General features: G+C 34.1%; 5 protein-coding genes across 5 annotated transcripts; all 5 read right to left on the bottom strand.

Annotated features, from left to right (window-relative positions):
* Positions 1 to 2,532: 2,532 nt before the first annotated feature.
* Positions 2,533 to 4,874, bottom strand: LOC113736074 (mogroside I-E synthase-like). The gene is made up of 2 exons (XM_027263017.2): positions 4,109 to 4,874; positions 2,533 to 3,361 (listed from the first exon to the last, which is right to left on the bottom strand). The coding sequence occupies exons 1-2, from the start codon at positions 4,757 to 4,759 to the stop codon at positions 2,636 to 2,638; spliced, it is 1,377 nt and encodes a 458-aa protein (XP_027118818.2). The 5' UTR covers positions 4,760 to 4,874; the 3' UTR covers positions 2,533 to 2,635.
* A 1,146-nt stretch (positions 4,875 to 6,020) lies between these two features.
* LOC113736017 (monodehydroascorbate reductase 4, peroxisomal-like) lies at positions 6,021 to 6,701 on the bottom strand. Its single transcript, XM_027262973.1, has one exon. It carries the CDS (start codon positions 6,699 to 6,701, stop codon positions 6,021 to 6,023), a length of 681 nt encoding a protein of 226 aa, XP_027118774.1.
* A 1,713-nt stretch (positions 6,702 to 8,414) lies between these two features.
* LOC113735149 (mogroside I-E synthase-like) lies at positions 8,415 to 10,595 on the bottom strand. Its single transcript, XM_027262116.2, has 2 exons — positions 9,833 to 10,595; positions 8,415 to 9,230 (listed from the first exon to the last, which is right to left on the bottom strand). Exons 1-2 carry the CDS (start codon positions 10,481 to 10,483, stop codon positions 8,505 to 8,507), a joined length of 1,377 nt encoding a protein of 458 aa, XP_027117917.2. The 5' UTR covers positions 10,484 to 10,595; the 3' UTR covers positions 8,415 to 8,504.
* A 2,057-nt stretch (positions 10,596 to 12,652) lies between these two features.
* Positions 12,653 to 16,263, bottom strand: LOC113736013 (UDP-glycosyltransferase 74E2-like). The gene is made up of 2 exons (XM_027262969.2): positions 15,234 to 16,263; positions 12,653 to 13,450 (listed from the first exon to the last, which is right to left on the bottom strand). The coding sequence occupies exons 1-2, from the start codon at positions 15,855 to 15,857 to the stop codon at positions 12,728 to 12,730; spliced, it is 1,347 nt and encodes a 448-aa protein (XP_027118770.2). The 5' UTR covers positions 15,858 to 16,263; the 3' UTR covers positions 12,653 to 12,727.
* Positions 16,264 to 16,583: 320 nt separating this feature from the next.
* On the bottom strand, positions 16,584 to 18,758 carry LOC113735148 (UDP-glycosyltransferase 74F2). Its single transcript, XM_027262115.2, has 2 exons — positions 18,046 to 18,758; positions 16,584 to 17,505 (listed from the first exon to the last, which is right to left on the bottom strand). The coding sequence occupies exons 1-2, from the start codon at positions 18,691 to 18,693 to the stop codon at positions 16,786 to 16,788; spliced, it is 1,368 nt and encodes a 455-aa protein (XP_027117916.2). The 5' UTR covers positions 18,694 to 18,758; the 3' UTR covers positions 16,584 to 16,785.
* Positions 18,759 to 25,629: the final 6,871 nt, after the last annotated feature.

The raw sequence follows: 25,629 nt of genomic DNA, 5'->3' as shown, positions 1-25,629 counted from the left end.
CACAGGATGACTAGAACTCGCATTTTCCTCTACTAGCTTTGCTTAGATTACTTGAAAGTGCCATATTGAAGTGCCTCACGAAAGCAAAAACTCTCTCTGTTGTGTTTGGTGCCTCAACTTCAATGTTATCATCGTCTAGGATATAATCGATCTGATTGAGTCAAATTGCTTTTGCACAGACATACTTGCTGAGGTGCCAGTGACAAGTGTGACCATGACACCCTTTGAGGTTAAGCGCTTGCATAATTGCAGCATCGGATTAGTGGTGAAGGGATGGCTAGAACATGAATCTTACTTCCATTTCATCCATGTTTCAGTGCTTCTGTTTTGATTTTTTCTTTACAGGGATTCTGAGCCAGCAATTTATGCTAAATTGAATAAGTATTTGAAGAATGTTGTGGAGAAGAAAAGTATGAGAGGAAAGGAAAACCAGCTTTCTACATCAATAGCCAGAATACTTGCATTTTCCTCTGGCAGATAGAGTTGCTAGCGACAAATACATGGCCATTGTAATGCGGTCTTGAATTTGTTCCAAAGGAAAAAAATTATCAGAACCTTGAAAGTGATCTGATTATGCTTGCTAGATGTTTAAGAAAAATATATATTTCGTTTTCTTCAAATCTGGTCTAGATATCAAAGGAAATTGGAAGAGTAGGCACCTGACTACATGGGCACATTTATTTGTGGTTTTGTTGATGAATGTGGTACGCAAAAGTACAAAAAAGGTTGTAATACCAAATTCAACGCATTCCGTATAATGATTTCAACAGAATTACACATTTGCAGTGCAATGATAGATATTGGGCTAAAATAAAGACAATGATAACATTAAATATTGCTTCTGGTGGCATTGTTATCCATCTGCCGTCCAACTCCAATTGCATTACTATTTGAATGACGAATCAGCATGTTCTTTTTGTAGTTTTTATTGATGAATAGGGTACACAAAAGTACAAAAAACTTGTAATACAAAGTTTAACACAATGACAGTGGGGGCTCACGATGATCTTGAGCCAGCATGTTTAGAACTATGTCGTTAAGGTTTTTATTACTTTTACTACGCTTAGTAGTTTGCTTTTGAATTATGGAATATGCCTCTACAATGTAACAAGAAGAGAGAAAAAAGAGACAACAAAATCTAATTTTTTCACAAAGAATTATGAAATGCAAAAGTTAGACTAATTGTTATTTATGATAGAAAAGTTTACTCAATAAGCAATAATGATCAGATACAGTGTCATGTTAAGACACAACTTGGTTGCAAAGTAATTATTTTTTATATATGAAAAGATGTAGAAACACATTTAAATATGGGCAAATTACACTTTATCCCCCTGTAATTTAATATTTTTCTATATAACCCCCTCATGGTTTGGATTAAAGTGTCAAAAATGACAGAAATAGTCATTTATAACGAAACTTTTAAAAATGTTGAAATTACCCTTATAAATACATGACACGCTAACCCCGTATGATTTTTATGTTTTACTATATAACCCCTATATGGTTTAATGCTTTACCATATAATCTCCTTATTGTTTTCAAAATATAAACATAACCCCCTTTGGTTAATAAATAATTTTCAACTTTACATTAGGGCACTTTTTAAATTTAAGGTGACTCTATTATAAATGATTATTTCCGTCACTTTGACACTTTAATCCAAACCATAAGAAGATTATGTATAGCTTTTGAAACCATAGGGGGTTATATGAAAAAACACTAAATCACAGGAGGTAAAGTGTAATTTGTCCTTTAAATATTTATTATCATTAGCAAGTATTCGATCCAGATCATTTTGTACTTTAAATTGAATCTAGTATCGGATCCATTCAAGTAACTGCAACGACAAAAATCAGCATCGGATCCACCCAATGTTTTTGAACTCAGACCCATAACTAACCTATTTAAGCAGCTAATTCCTAGTTTTATCGGTTCAATTGGTTCGATTGGCTGAGTCACTGGTTCACTGTTTTAAATTATTTTAAAAATATAAAAAATACTATAAATCCACGATCTCCAAAACAACTAGACTTCTAACTATGCTTGGTTAATGCCTCCCTTAAACCAAGCATATTTAGAAGTTTAGTAGTTTTAGAATTATATATTTTTATTTGGTAACTAGATTAGAATTGGTGTCAAATTTGATTTAGGAAATAGGTTAAATCACATTTTGATACTATAATTACAATAGGATTTGTGGTTATATTTTTCTATTTAAAGATTTGGAGTCCCAAGTTTGTAGTTGAGGGAAATTAGTGACTTAAAACAGAATATTTTGTTTCCTCTTATGCCTTTATTATTATCTATTATTTGTAAAATTATAATGCTACTTTCACTGCATGAATTTTCCTACTAACATGTTTTTGAGAAAATCAAAAATCAAGAATTTCAAAGGAATTTGGTATGACTATTGCTTCTAAGGTTGTAAATTGTGTGTCTGCCCAAGGTTTAGGTCCCAAGAATTTTAGGTTCTAAATTAAAGTTACGTTAGTAGTTCTATGGATAGGTAAATACTAATTGAAGTGTCAATTAGGTTAATCTATGCATACGTTGACTGTTATTTGCAATCTCAAATTAAGAACAGATCATTAAAATTTGAAAGATGTGTGAAGAAAATTGGATATTAATATAACTAAATGCTTTCAAGACTGGAAACAAATTCTTCAATGTGTTTGTCTGAGCTTCCTCCTTCACTAATTGCCTCCTTAGCCAACTCCTTCCACCTCAAAGCATTGTTTCTAAGCTCACTTGCCTTCTCCCCATGCATAACTTCTCTTATAGTTCCTTCTACTTCTTCTCTTGTTACCATTTCCCTTTCCTCACTCGCCTTAACTCGCAATCCTACCTTCCATACATCCACAATATACTTAGAATTTGTAGGTTGATCAACCCACACTGGCATGGTCACCATTGGCACACCCAAGCTCAATGCTTCAATTGTTGAATTCCAACCACAATGACTCATGAAGCATCCCACCGCCCTGTGCGACAAAACCTTTATTTGAGGGCACCAATTCACGATTAGACCTCTTTCTTGTGCCTCGGACATGAAACCTCTAGGAATTTTGCTCTCTTCAGAAGGTCGAACTACCCATAAGAAGTTGCAGTTGCTATTCATCAGGCCGCATGCTATTTCCTGCATTTGATTTTCTCCAAGGTCTGAGACACTACCGAAGGATACATAAACAACTGAGCCTGTTTCCTTGGTGTCAAGCCATTTTAGGCAAGCTTCTGAATCTGGTGCGAAGAAATTGATGGTGTAATCTTTGTCATCTTTCAATCGCTTGTCAGTGTACATGGATGGAGTACAAGGGCCTATGGTCTTGATTGGATACCGTTCTGTCAACCAGGTCACTACCTAGTTGAGATTAAGCAAAAAGATTGTAATATTTCCCAAACAGCAAAATTCAATCAGGTCCCGACCCCAAAAGACAATTAAGAAAATTGAAGCATGAATTTATGAAAAGATTATCTATGCCAATTGTATTGAAATGTATGAAAGATTAACATGTAGACTTACCTAATATGAGCTATGCTTTTAAGCTCGGATCTGTGAGTGATCCGAATGAGGACCCTGATCAATCCTGGGTTAAACATCTAATTATTTTTTAATTATTTTAGTACTAAGTAATTTGGATAACGTCAAAATATATAAAATTAAAAAAAGGAGGAAACTAGTTCAACCATCTGGTTTTGACTGGTTTAACCATTTCTTGATCCGAATTGACCAGTTCACTTACCTGTTCTAGTTTAATAAAAAACCTAACCAGTGCCAATATCGGTTCGCAGTTTAGCCATTCAAACAGCCGGTTTGGTCCGGTCTGATTTTCGAAACAGTTGACATAAGCCGTTTGTTTCTTAATTATTAACTTTATTTTTTATTAGCAATAACTAACTAGAAATTGTACAATGTGATTTTTGCTATGAACAAAATAAACAGATCTTATGGTCTACCAATGATCAAATTCCAAGGATGAACTTAACTGACACTAACAATGATTCAAAAAGTATTGCCAATATGTAATTTAATTTAAACAGCGTCAAATAAAATGTTGCTAATGGGTGAACTTCCAAATTCCAATTATTTATGGAATGAGAAATCTACCTCATTTTCTAGCTTGTCAAAAGAATTGAACAAGAGCCAATCTGATTTCTCGAGGTTTATATTCTGACTGAGGACAACATCCAAATGACCCGGGTATGGACTAGGGTTATAAACAAAAGACGGCAGATCATCCGACTCCAGTTGTGGCATTGAAGGAAGCAATATGGTAGATGTCTCTAGAGGAACTTTCAACGTTCCTCGATGAATATGATTGAATATTGCGCAAACAGCGCAAGCCTGAGTGAAAAACGCAGCCCCTTTAAGGCCTAGCTGTCCCTGCACTATCTCCAAAATCCATGGCATCATTGAATCATACAGAACTGTTTTCACGGGATGACCAGAACTCGCCTTTTCCTTGACTAGCTTGGCCAAATTGTCTGAAACTGCGGTATTAAAACGTTTCAAGAAGGCAGTAGTTTTCTCTGAATATTTTGACCCCTCAGCTTCAATGTTATCATCGTCTAGAATATACTCGATCTGGATCGATTCAAACTGATTTTGCACCGATAAACGTGCTGAGGTGCTTGTGACTAGCGTGATTCTAACACCCTTCGAGGTTAAACGCTTGCATAATTGCAGCATCGGATTGAGGTGGCCTTGGAGTGGGGATGGGATGGCCAGAACATGAATTCTACATCCAATTTCATCCATGTGTTCCCTGTTCTGTTCCTGCTTGGGTTTTATAAAGAAATTGAGGTTGGAGTTCCAAAAAGTGTCTTTGCCTTCAATTTCTCGGATCGATATTATAATGCCTGGCCAAAAACATTTTTAATGATTTTTGAGAAAAGGCAATGCAAGGAGGCCAACTGTGTGTTCTGTGGGGATGCACAAAGACGGACAGCAAAAAGATGCATCAGGTATAGGAGAAAGCTGGTTGTGCGTGGATGAAATAATGCAATACATTTTGAAATCACAACAAACGCCCTCTCAAAAATTTGTTCATCATCTAATGCCCAATACTTATATTTGATAAATGAAAACAGTTAATTACATATCCTATTATAATATCAACAACTATAGGTGTTGAGTTGATTGAATAATATTTTTCGTTTTCTTTTTTTTTTTGGCATTTCAACTAGTTGTCAATTAAGTTTCAATTGAAATAAAGATTTTATAATTGTTTAAATTATTCAATAAAATTATCAATGTCAGATGAATGTAAATATAATACATTGAATTGTGTTATTGAAATATTTGATTTAATATGAAGGAAAGACAAGAAGAAACAGCAAGAAATATTTTTACAATTCACATGAGTCATTCATATTAGTAATCACCTTTACTTGTTAATGAAATCACAATGCCTAACCATAATTGATTGAAACTTAGATCCACAAGTCATGTAACAATTTGAGTTATATTGTTTAGAATTAAAGTTACTATATCCTCAAATTAAAATTCTCTTTTTTCCACTAATTTTTCTTTTATATATGATTCATGTGTTGTCATTTGTTTGTAATTAATTTAACGAACAGATGCTCTTTAGGCTAAATGATAGTATATTCACAATGTGAAGTAATTTAAGGGTTTTTATGAGATTTGAGAACACATTTTTTCATGCATTTAATCTAAGTCACATTTTATTTCATTTGAAATATAATTATCTAAAACATAAGGGACCATATTGAATAAATTTTCAAATATTAGGGACCAAAAACTACAAAATCAAAACTTTTGACTAATTCTAATTTGATTTTGACCATTAGATATTCTAATTTTCTATTAGTTGTCAAAACTTTTGGGACCATATTTATTTTGGTCGAAATATCAGGGACTAGTTTAACTCATAGACCAAATATTGGGGGACCAAAATAGGGGTGAGCATCGAATTCGAATTCGGTAATTCGGTAGGTTGAAATCGGTAATTTTCGGTAAATGGTGTTGAGATATTTCGACCTAATTCGTATTCGAATTACCAAATTTCGAATTCGAATTCAATTCGGATTGAATTCGGTAAACACAAATTGACCGAATTGTCCGAATTCCTGAAGCAATCGCAGCCTGTTTTGCTTCGTCGCCTCCTGCCATACCAGTATGCAAAGGTTGCTACTGATGCAGCCACAATCACACCCGCAGTTGCGTACCAAGCGTGTAATGGTTTCTCGATGACGAGATTAGAACTGCCAGCAACAAGAGGAGGTGATGATGATGATGGTTTCTGGCTTGCTGTCAAAGCAAATCCCAGTCCCTGCCTCTCAAGCTCACCCAGGTCTTCAATTGCCGGTTTAAGCCTCGTGGCCTTGGCTATAGCTTCGTACTGCTCTTTGGTTCCACCCTCCAGAAAAGAACCAACAAGATGACCCTTATTAATCCAATAAGCCCCAAAAGTCTTTCCCGAGAAATCCCCAAAATGAATTACTTCCCCTGCGTTGTCTCCATAAAACTGCCAAGACAATGTGAAGACGCGGGAGTAGAAGAATGGCAGGTAGTCGAATTCACCCGTCTTTTCTGGCTCCATGATAGCAGCAACAGCATGCCTTGCTGACTTCCTCGCAGAATCTACATGCTCAAGTCTGCGTGTTTCAGCAAACATTTTTACTGGAAAAGCGGCAACATCCCCAACTGCATAGACTGAAGTGTTGCTCGATTGCATCTTCCCATTCACCTTAATCCCACCTTTCTCGAATTCCGAAATTAATTCGAATTCGGTATATCCGAATTCAAAAACTATAAAACCGTTTTCGAACCTAATTCGATTTTAACTAGTACTATATCCCCGATTTACCGACCGAATTACCGAATTACCAAATTGAAATCGATTTCGGTCGGTAAATCGGTATTTACCGTAATTGCTCACCCCTAGACCAAAATTCCACATCTCCTTTTATTTTAATCATGTCTAAGTTTCCAACTCTTCCTTTTATATTTATGATTCAATTATTTTAAATATCAAACTCAATTAAAAACGAAAACCTACCACAATATTTGCTTTGGCATTAGATGATGAACAAATTTTTAAAAAGTTTTTATTGTAATTTTAAAATGTATTGCATTATTTTATCCACGCACAACCTGACTCTCTCTGGTGCCAACCCCGGAGAACACAGTTGGCCTCCGCATTTGCTTCTGCCTACTGTGGGCAGAAAAGGGAACTTTCCACCCGTTGACGTGACCATGGTTTTGGCCAAAGTGCTGTTTCACGAGTAACAATGCCAAGAGTCGGGAATCTAGACAAATTAAGTCAGATGCTTCAGTATGTTGCGAATACATGTACAAAACCGACAAGCTTGTTAACTTTTTTTATATTTTGGCGCGTACTATGAGTTTGTACACATGGAAAATTCTTTGATTAGGCGCATTTCAACCTACTCAGGAAAGTGACTTGCATCTCCATTATCTATTGGCCTAACTAAAATCATTGATTAGGCTGATTAGCCCCCAGACCAAACTCTAATTTTTAAAGTCCTACAATTAACTATAATCATGATCAACTTTGTAATGCTTAATGTCACAAACGAAGATTAGTATTACCATTAACATTATCATTACTATATAAAAAGTACCATGAGTTTTGGTACTTTGGAATGTAAGTATAAACATTATTGTGATCTTGGTTTTTATTATTCTAATTACTAGGGAGAAGACCCATGCAAAGCATGGCAATTTATACCTGTGGTGTTGTTAAATAATTTGGTAATGTTGGACAATTGGGCAAGGCATACTATTAATGGTAGCCAAAAATGTCATACCATGTGTATATAAAATATTGCATACTATTATAGTAGATAATCAGTCGAGAGAATTATCAAAGCTTATGCAACCATAGTTAAGGGATAATAGACATAGTTGTAGTTCAAATTGAAGGTTGATGCTGAATAATTTTACTATTCAACCTCATATTATTCACATAGATAGATAAATAAAGTCGTAGTCCTGAAATGTAAGTAGGTAAATAGCTAAGGTAGCAGTCTCTAGGTACGGTGCTTCTTGGTTGGTGGTTGAGCACCTTCTGCAGGTTTTGAGTTTTAGCAATTGTGGTCGAAGCTTCTGGAGTGGAGCTTGGTTTTGTTATTACTTCTGAAGACTTATGTTTCACGAGTTCAACTAAATTCAATAAGAAAATAACATAACATATGAATATAGAGACTTGTCTATTCAAATAGTAATTTCGATCCACACACACCAACTCATGCACTTAACTATTGAAATAAGAAAATTGCCTCACATACAACTATTGCTTCTGAGATTGTAAATTATGTGTCAACTCAAGGTTTAGGTCCCAAGAATTTGAAGTTCTAAATTAAAGTTACATTAGTACTTCAATCGATAGGTTAATACTAATTGAAGTGTCAATTAGGATAATCTATGCATACGTTGACTGTTATTTGCAATCTCAAATTAACAACAGATCATTAAAATTTGAAAACTGTGTGAAGAAAATTGGATATTAATTTAACTAAATGCTTTCAAGACTGGAAACAAATTCTTCAATGTGTTTGTCTGAGCTTCCTCCTTCACTAATTGCCTCCTTAGCCAACTCCTTCCACCTCAAAGCATTGTTTCTAAGCTCACTTGCCTTCTCCCCATGCATAACTTCTCTTATAGTTCCTTCTACTTCTTCTCTTGTTACCATTTCCCCTTCCTCACTCGCCTTAACTCGCAATCCTACCTTCCATACATCCACAATATACTTAGAATTTGTAGGTTGATCAACCCACACTGGCATGGTCACCATTGGCACACCCAAGCTCAATGCTTCAATTGTTGAATTCCAACCACAATGACTCATGAAGCATCCCACCGCCCTGTGCGACAAAACCTTTATTTGAGGGCACCAATTCACGATTAGACCTCTTTCTTGTGCCTCGGACATGAAATCTCTAGGAATTTTGCTCTCTTCAGAAGGTCGAACTACCCATAAGAAGTTGCAGTTGCTATTCATCAGGCCGCATGCTATTTCCTGCATTTGATTTTCTCCAAGGTCCGAGACACTACCGAAGGATACATAAACAACTGAGCCTGTTTCCTTGGTGTCAAGCCATTTTAGGCAAGCTTCTGAATCTGGTGCGAAGAAATTGATGGTGTAATCTTTGTCATCTTTCAATCGCTTGTCAGTGTACATGGATGGAGTACAAGGGCCTATGGTCTTGATTGGATACCGTTCTGTCAACCAGGTCACTACCTAGTTGAGATTAAGCAAAAAGATTGTAATATTTCCCAAACAGCAAAATTCAATCAAGCCCACCCCCAAAAACACAATTAAAAAAATTGAAGCATGAATTTATGAAAAGATTATCTATGCCTATTGTATTGAAATGTATCAAAGATTAAAATGAAAAAAAGGAGGAAACTAGTTCAACCATCTAGTTTTGACTGGTTTAACCATTTCTTGATCCAAATTGACCAGTTTACTTACTTTTTCTAGTTTAATAGAAAACCTAACCAGTGCCAATATCGGTTTGCGGTTTAGCCATTCAAACCAGCTGATTTGGTCCGGTCTAATTTTCGAAACAGTTGATATAAGTCGTTTGTTTCTTAATTTACTAACTTTATTTTTTATTAGCAATAACTAACTAGAAGTTGTACAATGTGATTTTTGCTATGAACAAAATAAACAGATCTTGTGGTCTACCAATGATCAAATTCCACGGATGAACATAATTGACACTAACAATGATTCAAAAAGTATTGCCAATATGTAATTTAATTTAAACAGCGTCAAATAAAATGTTGCTAACGGGTGAACTTCCAAATTCCAATTATTTTATAGAATGAGAACTCTACCTCATTTTCTAGCTTGTCAAAAGAGTTGAACAAGAGCCAATCTGATTTCTCCAGGTTTATATTCTCACTGAGGACAAGATCCAAAATACCTGGGTATGGACCAGGATTATAAACAAAAGAAGGCAGATCGTTCGACTCCAGTTGTGGCATTGAAGGAAACAATATGGTAGATGTCTCTAGAGGAACTTTCAACGTTCCTCGACGAATATGGTTGTATATTGCAGAAACCGCGCAAGCCTGAGTGAAAAACGCAGCCCCTTTAAGGCCTAGTTGTCCCTGCACTATCTCCAAAATCCATGGCATCAGTGAATCATACAGAACTATTTTCACAGGATGATCAGAACTCGCCTTTTCCTCGACTAGCCTGGCCAAATTATCTGAAACTGCGCTATTAAACCGTTTCAAGAAGGCAGCAACTTTCTCTGATGCGTTTGATCCCTCGACTTCAATGTTATCATCGTCTAGAATATACTCGATCTTGATCGATTCAAATTGATTTTGCTCCGATATACTTGCTGAGGTGCCAGTGACTAGCGTGATTCTAACACCCTTTGAGGTTAAACGCTTGCATAATTGCAGCATCGGATTGAGGTGGCCTTGTAGAGGCAAAGGGATGGCGAGAACATGAATTCTACATACAGTTTCATCCATGTTTCCCTGTTTTGTTCCTTCTTGGATTCTAAGCTAGCAATTTTTTGCTGAATTGGATAGGTAATCAAAGGATAATATTATAAAGAAGAAAAACAGAAGAGCAAAGAAAGAGTCGGCTCCATTACTCTATACATAAATCACTATCTAACAGGGCACATGCTTGCTTATTCCTTTCCGGGGGTAGAGTTGCTAGCTAGTGACAACTTCTCGGCTATATATAATAATGCGGTCTTGATTCAGAACAAAAATAAATAAATGAATAAATTCAAAACCATGATAGAGATCGAATTATTAAAAAAATTGCTTGATGTTAAAGTAATATATATTTAATTTGCTTCAAATCTAGTTACATATGAAAGGAGATCGAAAGAATAGGCACCCCAATATCCAGGGCGATTTACTTAACACACTCCTATTTTCACATTTCAGAACTTGTCCTAATATGTTCCAACTCTCACTATTTCAATCTAAATCGCCAACTTTAAAGTGGCGATTCCATATAATGATGACCTTATAGAATAACGTATTTGCAGTGCAATGATATACTAGTATATATTTTGCAAAATTAAAGAAACTATTACTGTTTGCATAAAAAATGTTAGGCGGCTTTGCCGTCCAACTCCACTTGCATTTACTATTATTTGAATGTCGAATCTGAACCCTTTTTTTTTTTAATTTATTGTATTGTCATAACACTACAATACTGCCGTGGTAGTAATCAGTAGAATGCAAGTAACCATATGAGGTCTGTATAACCACCAGTGGCCACCACCAACCTCTCAAGGTTTGGTGGAGTGGGCGGTCTAAGGTTTCAAATCTTACCTCCCATCAATTGTTACATAGTGATTTTTCTAAAAAATTTAGACTGGTGTATAGTGCATCCGTTTGATCCGATGGTATTTTAGTTTCTGCCTGCCTCCCATAGGTCCAGTTGAATCTCCTCTTAAATAAATTAAAATAGAACAGGATATACATAAAATAGCGATGAATAATTAAAAAAAATGAGGTCTGTCTGGTACTCTGTTGGCAGTAAACATCATGCCTGGCAGTCAAACAAAATGGTCTACAAGCCATTTTTTTCTACCATCCTAATTATTCAAATGTTGGTTCACGTTTTGTCTTCATAGAAGTCGACACGATTGCCATCCTACAGTTGTAGCCGCCCACTATTAAAATGCATGCTTGGAAGTCAGACTTTGGTAGTCAATTTTCAGCGGCCGTGCATGTTCACATCGTGGTTGGAGCTACATATGAATAGAGGGACTTCATGAGACGAGAGCTCTGTTAGGGAAATATTCTTTTTTATGTTATCTCAAGTATTTTGTGCGGTCGATTTTGGCTCTTCTACCGTCTCGAGTCTCTTGGGGGACGGGCCCAGGCATAATGGAATTAGTCAGATCGAAAGTCCGGACACTCACCGTGTCCAAAAAAAAAAAAAAAAAGAGTATTCGCTTGTTTTTTTCTCTTTCTTATTTTGGGGCCTTGCGAATTTTGTTTTAAATTTTATACGTGAAAGTTGCTCACTTTCCCTCGTGGACATGGATCTAATTAACCAAGTCACGTAAATCTTTGTGTCATTATTTTTTATATTTTTTTCTTCACAAATTTTATTATAATCTTATTATCACTTTCGTGGGTTATTAAATTAAGAGTAAATTATATATAATCCCCTGTGATTTTATCTTTTGCTATAGGACTTTCATAACATTTCAAAATATCTACTTTACCTCCTATAATTTTATATAAAGTGAAAATTTAACGGAAAATAGCCTATGTATTATTAATTGAAATATCAATAGTACCCTTATTTAAAAAGTATAATGAGATTGCATGAATAAAGTGGATATTTATACAAACCATAAAGAGCTTACATGGAGGTTAAAATTTTATCACATGTACTTTTAGAGTGCGTTTGATATAAATGTTGTAATTGATTGTGCATTTCATTCATTTTTCACTTTACATAAAATTATAAGGGAGTTATACAACTATTTTAAAACCTTAGCGAGGTCATCTGACATTGTGTCAAATCATAGCGGTTATTAGTAATTTATCCTTAAATTAATTTTTGCCAAATTCACCTGGGGCAGATCCTAACACACTTTTGGGTCTTTAATCCACGTTTCTTGGTGAATATAAAGTTTTATTAACCATGTATATGGCAGCTAATTTGTAAACATAAAACTGATAAGTGAAATTAAGAATAAATAGTCTAAGCACGACAAATATACTTTGGCAATCCAATTAAATGCTTGGCATACTTGAAACAAATTCCTCAATGTTTTGGTCAGAGCTTCCTCCATCACTCATTGCCTTAATAGCCAATTCCTTCCACCTTAAAGCATTCTTTCTAAGCTTATTAGCCTTCTCACCACGCATAACTTCTTTTATAGTCATTTCTACTTCTTCTCTTTGAAGAACTCCATTTTCATCAGCCTGAACTCGAACTCCAGCATCCCATACATCCACAATGTACTTGGAATTAGTAGTTTGATCAACCCATACAGGCATAGTCACCATTGGTACTCCTAAGCTCAATGCTTCCAACGTCGAATTCCAACCGCAATGAGTCATGAAGCATCCAACAGCCTGTTGCGACAAAACCTCTAGCTGAGGGCACCAATTCAGGATTAAGCCTTTATCTCGTGCCTTGGACTGGAAATTGCTAGGGAGTTTGCTCTCTTCTGAAGCTCGGATTACCCATAAGAAGTTGTAATCGCTTCTCATAAGGCCCCATGCTATTTCTGCTAGTTGATTTTCACCAATGTCGGATAAGCTCCCAAATGAAACATAGACAACTGAGTCAATTTCCTTCGAGTCGAGCCATTCCATACAAGATTTTGTAGTTGGCTTGAAGAGACTGAGGCTGTAATCAGTGTCATCTTTCAATCGCTTGTCCAGGTACACAGATGGAATCGCTGGTCCAATACTCTTGATAGGATATTGGTTTGCCGTCCATTCCAGCACCTAGTTGTACAAAACAAACCAAAAAGAAGAAGAAGAAGAAGAAAAGTTTACAATTTGGAGAGTAATCCAAAGTACTTCAAAAACTGCTTTTTTTAATTGATAGATACGCAGGAAAAAAAAAAAGAACAAAAACTAATTTACGTAACCTGGTGATTCCTTCATATGTTGTTACTGGAATTAGTGATTACACAACCTAAAAAATGCTTGTTAAATTTAGGTTGAGGGCCAACCAATCATGGAAACGTATATAAGAGTAGTAAAATACGTGTATACTGTAATTTTATGTCTGTGTTTGGTAAATTAGTGATTTCCAAAAACATTATATGGTTTTAATTCTGCAAAATAATACAGTCCACATCAACTTGCAAGATTCACACAATTGTCATTATTTGTGTATATATCTATTAATTGCACAGTTGGAAAGCATACTTATGTTGCATTTGATAAAATTGAAATCTGAAACTGAAGTCTGAAATCTGAAATCTGAAATTTGAAATATGAATTTATTAAGTTATTGAATTGTTAAGTTTTAAATCTAATACATTTGAGTGTATATCATATTAAGTGATAAGTGAATAATTTATCACTTATTTTTAGGAGCAAGGTTTACCTAGAAAAATCAGTGCCACTTAATTAATTCAGATATTCAATTTTTTGTGATTAAACGGATCTGAACATGTTAAGATTTGAATCCATTAAATTTAGGTGTTAAATTGAGATATCTCTAACATAGATTTTACTATTTCAGTTAACCTGTTCTAGTTGAGCATGACCAAATTTGAAGAAAAATGGCCAACAATGTGTTCGAATGAATTGAGAAAATCTTGACAGCGGTAATATAAATATCCAAATGTGGGATGTAAAGCGGGTTCATCCAAGCTTGTGAAAGTCTTTCTAACAGCACAGATATAATTTTGAATATGAAAAAATTAAGGATAAATAACCTTTTACCCCCCAATAATTCGGTATTTTACCAAATAACCTCTCTATAGTTCAAAAACCTATACATAAGCCCCTTATGATTTGAATTAAAGTGTCACCGTTAGTTTTTTCGTTAAAACTAATGATCAATAATAAAAAGTCAAAGTCAAACTAGTGTTGAAGTTGGGTTTTATTCTACCAACCATTTATTTTGTTAGGTTTGGGTTTTGGATTTGGGTTTTATCCCACCAACTGTGTTAGGTTACGGTTGATGGGATAAAATCCAAATCCAACAACTAGTAATTTGACAAATTTACCCTTTTATTACTTCTTTTTTTTCCTCCAAACCAAAAAAGAAGAAATTGAAATAAAAAATATATAAATGAGAAATAGAAAATACCATTAAATATTTGGTTAAAAAACCTATAATGATATTTGTAGTAAAAAAAAAGATTAGGTATTTTTTGTTTCTTATTTATTTGTTTTATAATTCCTTTCCATCTTTTTGTTTCTTATTTATTTATCTTTTATTTCCCTTCCATCTCTTTTGTATTTAGAGAAAATTAAGATTTTGTAGGCCAAAGTATAGGATTTCAAAATCATTTGTTCTTTTCCCAAAAAAAAAAGAAAAAAAATTAGTGAAAGGATGAATTTGTCAATTTATTAGTTTGACTTTGACATTTTACTACCGACCATTAGCTTTAATGAAAAAATAATAATGATAACATTTTAACCCAAATTATGAAGAGATTATATATAGGTTTTCAAATCATAAGGGGTTGCATGGTAAAGTATCAAACCACAAGGGAGAAAAAGGTAATTTATCCAAAAATTAAATTGATTTGTGCAATAAGAAACTTACCTCCTTTTCTAGGTTGTCAAAAGTGTTGAAAAAGATCCAATCTGCTTTCTCAAGAATTGTAATTTGATCGAGGAGAACCCCTGAAGGGTCGGGGTAAGCACATGGATCATACACAAAAGAAGGCAGATCATTTGACTCCAATACTGGCAATGAAGGAAGCGAAATGTTAGGCTTCTCCAATGGAATTTTCAGCGTTCCTCGACGAACATGGTTGTATATGGCACAGACAGCACAAGACTGAGTGGAAAATGCAGCCACAGGAATGCCTAGTTTGTATACTGTCTCTAAAGCCCGTGGCAGCAGCAAATCGTGCATAATAACTTTGACTGGCTCGCCACACCTGGCTTTTTCCTCTACAATTTCGGGCAAATTATCTGAAATTGTTGCTGTGACGCGATTCACGAAGTCTGCAAGGCTAGTAGCTGCCTCAATTCCACTAGTATCAGGAATAAACTCGATCCTGATGGACTCGAATCGGTTTTGCACGGATATGTTGGCCGAGAAAACAGTGGCTAGTGTAACCATGATCCCTCTTGAGGCCAGGCGCTTGCAAAACTGCAGCATGGGATTTATGTGGCCTTGAAATGGTAAAGGGAGTGCTAGAACATGAGTTTTGCCAGCCATCTTTTCTATCAACTTTTAGTTCTTCGCACTCGTTGTTCTTGATTGTGTGGCTTTGTGTCAAGAAAAAATCGTTTCTGAAGGATGATATATACTATGTGGCATCAGAAATTAAACTCTTGGCTTTATACTAAGCCAACAAACTAGAGAAAACAGAAACTGATTAGAACTGCTGTCGGCTTCTTATGTTAACAAGGAAATGTTGGGCAATGCAATAGTTGCTTGCGTGACCATGATGCCTTTTGAAGCCAGACGCTTGCAGAATTGCAGCATTGGGTTGATATGGCCTTGAAAAGGTAAAGGGACAGCTAGGATATGAGTTTTGCTAGACATTGCTTTTTTTCTTTATAATACTTCGGAAGAAGAAATCGGCATTACAAGATATTATATAAAGGGCATGGAGAACAAGTGAAATGGATTTGCCCGCTTCGACTAATCCTTAAAAGTTGGAAATCACAGATTCCAACTTTGTTTTTATCGCCGGCTTCGACTAATCCTTAAAAATCTAATTTCACATACTAATCAAATGAACTTTGTTTTTATTAGCAGGATGAGAAATCTAATTTCACACACTAATCAACTAAAATTTGGATCGAGAAAAAAAAAAATTTTTAAACTTTGTATGGCTTGCTAGGTGACAGGTGATCCGCGAAAACAACAATGGGATCTTAAGAGAAGAAAACTGATATTGGTTTTTCACTTGCAATCAATTGCCACGCAGACCAAATCTAGAAGCAAATATGCCCCAATATGACATTGATTTATCCAAAATACAATGCTTTAAGACAAGAAGATCCAAGAACAATCAACAATTGACACGATAGACCTACATTACTCTTATACTAAGGGGAGGGGAGACCTGAAGAGACCCAAAAATAACCTGGAGGAGACCGAATCATCACCGGTCCTCAGAGGATACTAGTCCATAAATTTACACTTTCCATCTTGATAAAAACTCATGAATGCATTTATCAGAAGTCCCATTCTCACAGACTGCCTCCTTAGCCAAATTCATCCATTTAATAGCATTGTCTTTCATTTCCTTTCCGCTCTCTCCTTCCATAACTTGCCTTACACAACCCTCAACCTCTTCCCTCCCTACAAGACCATTCTCATCAACTTTAACTCTTTTCCCCACTTTCCAAACATCTTGGACAAGTTTAGCATTAGTAGTTTGATCAGTCCATTGAGGCATGACAACCATAGGCACTCCCATGCTCAAAGCTTCAATACTAGAATTCCATCCAGCATGTGAGAAAAAGCATCCAATTGCCTCATTGGCTAGTACTTTCATCTGTGGACTCCATCTTACCAGCCAGCCCTTTTCCCTTGTTTCTTGCACAAAGTTTCTTGGAAGCTTGGCTTCCTCACAAGCCCTCACCACCCATAAGAAGTAGAAATTGCTTTGTTTCAGTCCCATTGCTAATTCCTCCATTTGTTTCTCATCAAAAGTGACCATACTACCAAATGCTATGAAAACGACAGAACCCTTAGGCTTGCTATGTAACCATTTGATGCTCATTGAGGGGTCTAATTCAAAGAGGTCGAGCCCATATTCTTCATCATTTGCAACTCGGTTGTCCAAGTATACCGATGGAACGGTTGGACCAATAGTAAATAATGGACAAACTTTTGACATGGCATCCAAGGCCTGCAATTAAACAAATAAAACAAAGAGCCAAAGGCAGTTGGTTAAATTAATTGCTGAGACAATTATCACAGCTGCAATCGTGTATTATTACAGATAAAAAATGGTTGGCCATGACCGGAGGTTCCAACAATCTTGTGGGGACAGGGCAAGTATGTATCTTATATAATTATTTTTCAATCACTAGTATTAAAAAAAAAAAAAATCAGATTGCTTACAAATTTGACTGCTTCATCTTTTAAGTGATATTCCACCTAAGCGTTGAATATCCACAATATTTTTGTTTTGGAATCCATTATTCATCGTTTGTACCACACAAACACACATATATTTTTCCTAAAACACCATACTAGCTACAATAGTTCTGCCATGGACGATCCCAATCCAAAACCAAAAACAAAAGGTTTGTCAGATCCAAATTCCAAAATATAAACTATAATATAGGGACCCTTTACCACATACGTTTTCCTATTGGTTAGGCTAATCCAAAACCAAAAACAAAAGTTTAATACAGAATAATAAAGTTCCGGTCTTTAAGCTTACCTCGGCTTCCAACTTGTAGAATGTATTCACAAGCACATAATCAGCTTTGTCTATGTTCAAAAACTGCCTCAGAACCAGCTGGAAATATGCAGGATATGTACCCTCAAAAGCAATAAATGCTGGCATGTCCAGGCGATCAAGAAGTGGCAATCCAGGAATGGATACGGGAAATGAAGAAATTGGCAGTGTCAGAAGCCCATGATATACATAATAATATACAAAATTAACAGCACAAGGTTGAGTGAAGAAAGCAGCTGAAACTAGACCAAACTCTTGAGTAATATCCACAACCCAAGGCAAGAAAGAATCATAGATTATGCAATCAACAGGAGTCCCTGCGTTTTTCTGCCTATTTAGAAGTTCCCTCAGAGTTTTCAAGCCAGCATCTTGTAGATGTTCTAAATATGAATGGATGCTCTCTGCTTGAGTGAAGCCACCTTCATCAAATCCATCAGAAATGGTATCAATTTGAACAGTTTCTGATTTTGGCTGCATGGTTTTGGAGATGAAAGTTGTGATTGCTAGAGTGGCTTTGCAGCCTTTGGAGACTAACCTCTTGCAAAATTGCAACATGGGATTTATGTGGCCTTGGGTTGGATAAGGAATTGCCAAGACGTGGGCTCTGTAAGATTGGTTCCTATCCTCCATTTTTGTTGGCTCTTAGTCTTCTGATTTCTGAACATGTTTTCTAAAGAGAAATGCTATTTATGGCCTATATCATGCTTCGCTATTTCAAATTTCATATTTAGACGACACCTCACTCTTCAAAGTCGGTGACACCTTATTCTAGTTCAAAAATAAATAAATAAATAAATAAAAGAGGATATCTTAAATACGTAATAACAAGTTTTAAACATCAATTCTGCCCTTTAATCTATTTTTACCGAGTTCTATCTTTTTTTATTAACGTTTTATAGACAGGCAATTAAGCTATTTTTGCATATCTATCTATATATATATATTTATTTATTTATTTATGACACTACCAATTTACTAAAGTTTAATTGGAATAGAAGTTAAAACTAGCATTAGTGTAGCTTAGTATACGAAAATTATTGTAAATAAATCCGCATTTTAAGTTTATGTATACTCATACTATTCTCGTAAATTTGTTTGTCTAATTTTTCCAATTTTGCGTCTTGACCCATGCTCTCACTTCCGAAATAAAAGAAAAAGATTACTGGGTAGTTTACGTTACAGAATCAATTAAATGGCAGCAACGTGAGAATGTGACTTGTATATTATGTGGTGAATATTGTCCTTTTAGTCAATTCACAAAGAAATATAATTACCACAAAGAAGATGACAATTGATATATTGTGTGGTGAGTAGGGATGACAATTGGATGGGTGCCCTCGAGAGGCTAATGGGTGAGGATTGGCGCGAGGCCGGGGGAATTTTTTCCCCTGCCAGCTATTAAAAAAATTTATATACATGTGTGTGTATGTATATAATTATATATAATATTTTAATTTAATTAGTTACAAACTTATCATAATGATATTATTAGTTATATGTATTATACAATGGTTATTAATATATGTAATATAATTGATATTATCAATTATACTAATAATTATACATGTCTACTAATAGAAATTATTAATTAGTTATACTAAATTTACTAATATATTTATACTAAATTTCTAATTACACTTAACACAATAATTTTTTCTCAAAAAAACCAAAAATGACTTAGTAATTGTATTTGTGTCAAAAGTGAAAACTTAACTATTTTAGTTATATTTGTTTCATCATGTTGGATTGCATTCAAATAACTTTTGTTTGATTGTTTTTATGGGTTTAAATTGTGAAATTATAATGAATAATAATTTGGTGATGTGTTGATATTTTAAATACTTAATAATTTGTTAAAATTTAATTATAATAAAATTATATGAAAAAATTTTATTAATCCCGTGAAAAAGCATAGCGGCGCGGGGGAATTAGCAGGCAGCGGGCGGGCGGGCGGGGGGGTGGGTCCCTGTTGCCATACCTAATGTGATGATGTCCAATTCATTTTGTCGTGAAGGATAATATATAAAATTGTTGCCAGGTACAATTGAATCATCAATCCTGACTTTTCTCCTTAGGGCAGCTCCAATGGGGGTGTAATGGGGAGCCATTACACCTACACGCATCACATGTATGATGCGTGTAATCCATTGAATGTGGGCCCTATTTGTATTTTATTTGATTTAACTTATGTAATATTATGTCACGGAGTTCAACTAATTACATCCCGAATTATTAATTAAGTATGGATTATTATGATATCTTCGCATTTGAAGTATCAAATATTTGTTTAATTTCCTACATAATTATTTTTAAAAAAATAACAATATATTATTTTTGAAACATAGAAAAAGATATATTATTCAAACTTAAAAATTAATAATATCATTTTTAGAAAATAAAAAAATTCAAAATGTATAAAATTTAACGAAAGTTAGTACTAGCTTTATTTTTTAAAAATAACAAAATTAGTTTTAAAAATTACTTTATTTATTTATGGGATATGAGTTATGCATTGATTAATTGTGGACCCATGCTATTACACCTTGTGAAGTGTAATCCATTGTGAGTGAAAGTGTAATAAAAGAGGAGAAAGTGGAATGCTGACGTGGCATGTGGATTACACTCCACAAAGTGTAATAGCATTGTGGATGCTCTTATAGTCTTGTCCTTATATTTCTTTTTCATTGCTTAGTATTTTTAACGGAATCAACCAATATAGAGCAGTCACAATTTCAAGGACTCCGTCTCAGTCATAACACGTATCCTTTGAGTTGCCAACAAAATATCCCAAAGATAGTTGACCAAGAAGGTTATATCTCAATAATTACATAGGTCGATCAGGATTTGGATACACTGGGCTTTGGCTCAGTGGCCACCACCTACTTGGTGGGGTGCCCTTGTCTCCCACCAAAAATGTCACATTTCAGTAGTTTATCTCCAAAAAATTCAGGCAGGTGTGCTGTGCACCCGTCTAGTCCGGTGGTGGTTCAGTCCTCTCCGACTTATCTCTGGATCTCCTTAGATCCGCCCCCTTTCCCTTGGTATAGGATAGATTAGCTTTATCGTCTCCAGAAAAAAAAAAAAAAAAAGATCAGGATTTGGATATTCTCCCTAGCAGGCCTTCAATTTTGGCACAAGAATAGTCTTTCCACATGGCTTTTGCAAATTATTAGTAAAACTGGACATAGTTCTAAGAAGATTGGGCCCTCTTTGGACAATCATTTTTCGACAAAAGTTTGCGTCATTTTCCATGATCACATTTCCTTATTATTTTTTTTCCTCGCATACATCAAATCGTTACAGTAATTTTTCTACAAAAAATCCAAGAAAATGCAATCCAAACAAGGCATTGGTTTTCTTTTTTTTTTTTCAATAAAACACATCATAATTTAATAAATAATGAAACATAAGAAGATTATATTAAATCGGACGATGAATAGAAAGAAATTATAACTTTCAGGGCGGATGGAACGCAAGAAAAAGGATTTTACGTAATGGATAATAATCATAAGAATAAATTTAGAAGACATAGGATGAAAACAATGAAGGAAGAAGGAAATTAAGAGAATACCGGATTGAGATCTTGAGCTGCAAAGACATTTCATATAGCTACTTTGGTCCTGCAGATGAATTTCCTATTTAAGATGAAAATTATTGGATAAAACTAAAAGAACTACAACACTAATTTATTTTTTCTTTTTGGCAAAATAAAATTTAAACGGTTCAGAATAATATATGATCGAATCGTAGATAGCATAGTAAGATAATTAGTTGGTGAACATTTTAAAGGATGCACATGTAACTTGGAATTGTGATCATGTAATTATTTTCTTATGCATAAGAATTTAGAATATTAACCCCTTTCTCTCTTCCAAAACTAATTCTTTCTTCCTTCTCTCTAAAAAAACTCTCCATCCAAAACTTTCTCCAACTCTCCCATGGGAAGGGATCAGATTTTTCTATTCTTTCCCCATGGAACGATGCCTCTCTTTAGTTTCTTTTCATTTGTGTGAATAAAATCTCTTTTAGGATTTCTTAATAGGAGTTTCTTCTCTTCTATAATTGTTTAATGAGAGTTTTCTTCTCTTCTAAACTTTTCTAATGAGAGTTTTCTTCTATCCTAAGTGTCCATTCTTAGTGAGAGTTTTAGGTAGTTTTTTCATTGTTCTTTCATTAGATATAAGTTTTTTCAAGTTTTGATTGTCAGAATTGAAATTTTTTGGGTTTATTCGATAGATCCTGCCATAATTTCTGAACTTGAAGCACTTAATCAGTAGATCTGGTGATTAGAAGCATGCACACATATTTGTGGGCTACAATTATTTTATCATATTTTTTAAAATATTTTTTGGACCTTCACAGTATAATTTTTATCTATGTTTCATATCTGCAGTATCCATTCTTCAGATATGTTGTTTAATATCTGTGTATGGTTGATGATATAACGTCTGGCATTATTGCAGATTTTAGTAAAATTGTGATATTTTATATATTAAAAAAAGAATTTAGGATATTAATGTGAACTCCTGTGCTTCTATGGCAATTAGCTATCAATGTGAAATGATGAAATTCCATCAAATGGCAATTGGCTCACAACTATTTGTATTGGATCAATTAATTCTGTCATATCTAACGTTCCACACTGAGATTTTCCTTGGTTTGACATATATGCTACAATTTTTTTAAACATTAGTCCGTATATAAAATAAGATCTAGGTCTTGCTGAGTTTGACACTTGAGATCAACAATTTTACAATCTTTGTGAAGCAGCAAGTCCTCATCACCCTTGGGAAAGGAATAATTTCAATAAATTTAACTTGGAATACTAAAACAATTTAAAACTTGAATTGTCCAATATATAGAACCACACTTGAGCATTTCTGCAGCTAAGGGGCCAGGCTTCACAATTACACATTCTAATTTGTGTAGACAATGTTGATTTTATGAGAATATATGTATGTGAATAGTGAATACCATCCACCTAGGTCTTACATTATTTCTAAATTTCTCACAATTTCAATCTCTATCATAAAATTTCAAAATAGGAAGATCCCAGAAATAAATTGTCCAGCAATTACACTTAACAATGGTTGAAAATCTCCTCCCTGCAATAATGCATTGCTAAGCCTCAATTTCATTTCTGTTTAATTAAAGTTTTATAAATATATATATATAGAGGAAGTTTCTCTGTACAAGTTTAGCATATTAGTTAGGTATTAAAACACTTGATAATTGATTTACAGCATCAATCATGGCTTAATAAAGCTGTTTTGCCCAAAGCCCAAGAAGGCACTATCACGCAAGAGTTGCAAAATCATCTCCAAGAAAAATGTACATAGAAAGCTCTGTCATAACAACTAAACATTTCATCATCCAACCGCAGAGAAGTTGGAAGGGATAATCATTATAAGTCAACTTTTGACATTGTTGTACAGATCTTTAGATAATCCTAAGGATTATTATACTTGCCCATAATTAATTGGCTAATCAACGAAATGATCAAAAAAGTCTTCCACCAAGTCCTTCTCCATCTTTACCCATAAATAATTGGCCATTTTCATCTCATCATGAAACCACTCCATCAAACAAAGAGTTTCGAAGAGGAAAAGAAAATCAATAAAAGGTCCCTTATATTTCACGTCTTCACCTATTTGGTTCCTTATTTAGCATGACAAACCAGTTAAAGTAGTCCCTTATATACTAATTAACCAATGTGGTTTCTAATTGAAAGAGACTCTTTAACAATTTTGATATGGAATATCAAGCCCTAGGCAGATTAGGTACCCGTTGTAGTTATTATTTTTCTCATAATTTCTATGTTTCTTCCTTTGTTTCTTTTGGTAGCTTTGGCATATGTTTATGCTTTAGTATAATAGTTTATTGTTCATTACATAGTTTTCTTACTATATTATTTCTTGTTTCTTCTAAGCTCCTACTAACCTAGAGTCTATAAACAAGCTTATATGTAATAATTTAGGATCAGAGATTTTTGGACCATTATAACAAATTAATTCTTTTCAGTTGTTGGTTTTAACCACATTTCTAAGGTGCGCCCAAGATAAAAGAAGTTTTTGAAGAAAATAATTGGATTTATTTGGATAGTTTAAGTTTATTATTTGCACAAATTTATTTACTTGCATCATACACACATTTTTAATTATTTTTTATTTCATATACATCATATCAAAAAAAGGGCGAATTTCTCGAAATAATGCGAAAAATAGAAAACATCACAAAAGTGATGCTGATGTGGGCTTGCTTCTAGATTAAGGGTCGGCGCAAATGTCAGACGGTATTTCGTAGAAAATTTGATTTATATTTCTTTTTTTAAAGTCAGAACCAATTTTTTTTTCGTTTTCACAAAAGTTTCGCCGCAAATGATAAATGAGGCTGAGAATTTTTTTTTTTTGAATTTCCGTAAATTACATTTGTGGCGAAGCATGAAAAAAAATTTTTTTTTTGAGAAACCGTAAATTTCATTTGCGACAGAGGAGAAACCGCCATTTGTGTCCATTTGTGTCTTATTATCAGTAGTAGTTTTTCCATGCTCTAGTTGCATTCAACATAAAAATAATTATATAAATATTCATGAGTTACTTCCCATGATTTTGTTCATGACATGCTAAATTTAAGCAGAAGCGTCAGGCTAGTTGGAATTATTACTTTTTGTTGGAGTTGATCATTTTGTACGAAACAAAGTGGTGGCGTCTAGCCTTATAATAGAGGATTTTGCAACCAGTGACGGAGCTAGGATTTTTTTTTTTTTTTGCCAAAATTTTTTCTTAATAAAATTATTTTAATATATTATGTTCAAAATAATTTTCTTCTATTTAAATATATGACATCTAAAAATATCAAATATTAAATTTAATTATAAAGGTATGTCTATTCATAAATATACGGTACAGTCATAACAAAAATTAACAAAAAAGATAACCTTTGATTAAATATCTTAAAACATCACAAACCATCCAATTTGCACATTATGAGAAGATGCTCTCCAATATGTCACCTGTCTAATATATATATATATATATATATATATAATCTTGTAATATAAATGTAACTATTTTCAATTAAAAAAAGATAAAAGTAATGTTAGCATACTTTGAAATTTCAACATCTTTTCTTAGAAGTAAATTGAGCTCTATGCTTTTTCATAGAACTAAATTCATCTATGATTGAATCACTGCTAAATTTTTTAACAACTTCTTTTTCTATATACATAGTTAGACAATCATTCAAGAAATTATCTTCCATCTTGTTTTGGAGCTTTGTCTTGATTATTTTCATAATTGAAAATGCCTGCTCTGAAGTTGCAGTTGATACAGGAAGAGTAAGAACAAGTCTAATCAATCTATCAATAACAGGATATATCACTGATTTTCTTGTCTTCACCAAACCTTGACATAACTCATTAATATCAGATAATTCTTGCAATTCATGATGATTTGGAATGTCGAGCTTAAAATGTTGAAGTCCTATTCTTAGACGTACTAGTTCTTGCTCCATAAAATCATTCGGATAGAACTTCTCTGCAAGTTTACAAATATCATCAATCTTGAA

This window comes from Coffea arabica, chromosome 3c (genome assembly GCF_036785885.1).
Source record: "Coffea arabica cultivar ET-39 chromosome 3c, Coffea Arabica ET-39 HiFi, whole genome shotgun sequence".
NCBI classification, from domain to species: Eukaryota; Viridiplantae; Streptophyta; class Magnoliopsida; order Gentianales; family Rubiaceae; genus Coffea; species Coffea arabica.
This window is presented reverse-complemented; position numbering and strand designations above follow the sequence as displayed.

Bases quoted from the DNA above. Each gene is read 5' to 3' on its own strand.
- LOC113736074 (XM_027263017.2), bottom strand. From the start codon at position 4,759: ATGGATGAAATTGGATGTAGAATTCATGTTCTGGCCATCCCATCCCCA. The intron at 3,362-4,108 runs GTAGATTTCTCA...AATCTCAACTAG, and splicing joins TTGACAAGCTAGAAAATGAG to GTAGTGACCTGGTTGACAGA.
- LOC113736013 (XM_027262969.2), bottom strand. From the start codon at position 15,857: ATGGCTGGCAAAACTCATGTTCTAGCACTCCCTTTACCATTTCAAGGC. The intron at 13,451-15,233 runs GTAAGTTTCTTA...TTGTACAACTAG, and splicing joins TTGACAACCTAGAAAAGGAG to GTGCTGGAATGGACGGCAAA.
- LOC113735149 (XM_027262116.2), bottom strand. From the start codon at position 10,483: ATGGATGAAACTGTATGTAGAATTCATGTTCTCGCCATCCCTTTGCCT. The intron at 9,231-9,832 runs GTAGAGTTCTCA...AATCTCAACTAG, and splicing joins TTGACAAGCTAGAAAATGAG to GTAGTGACCTGGTTGACAGA.
- LOC113736017 (XM_027262973.1), bottom strand. From the start codon at position 6,701: ATGCAATCGAGCAACACTTCAGTCTATGCAGTTGGGGATGTTGCCGCT.
- LOC113735148 (XM_027262115.2), bottom strand. From the start codon at position 18,693: ATGGAGGATAGGAACCAATCTTACAGAGCCCACGTCTTGGCAATTCCT. The intron at 17,506-18,045 runs GTAAGCTTAAAG...GTTTAATTGCAG, and splicing joins TCTACAAGTTGGAAGCCGAG to GCCTTGGATGCCATGTCAAA.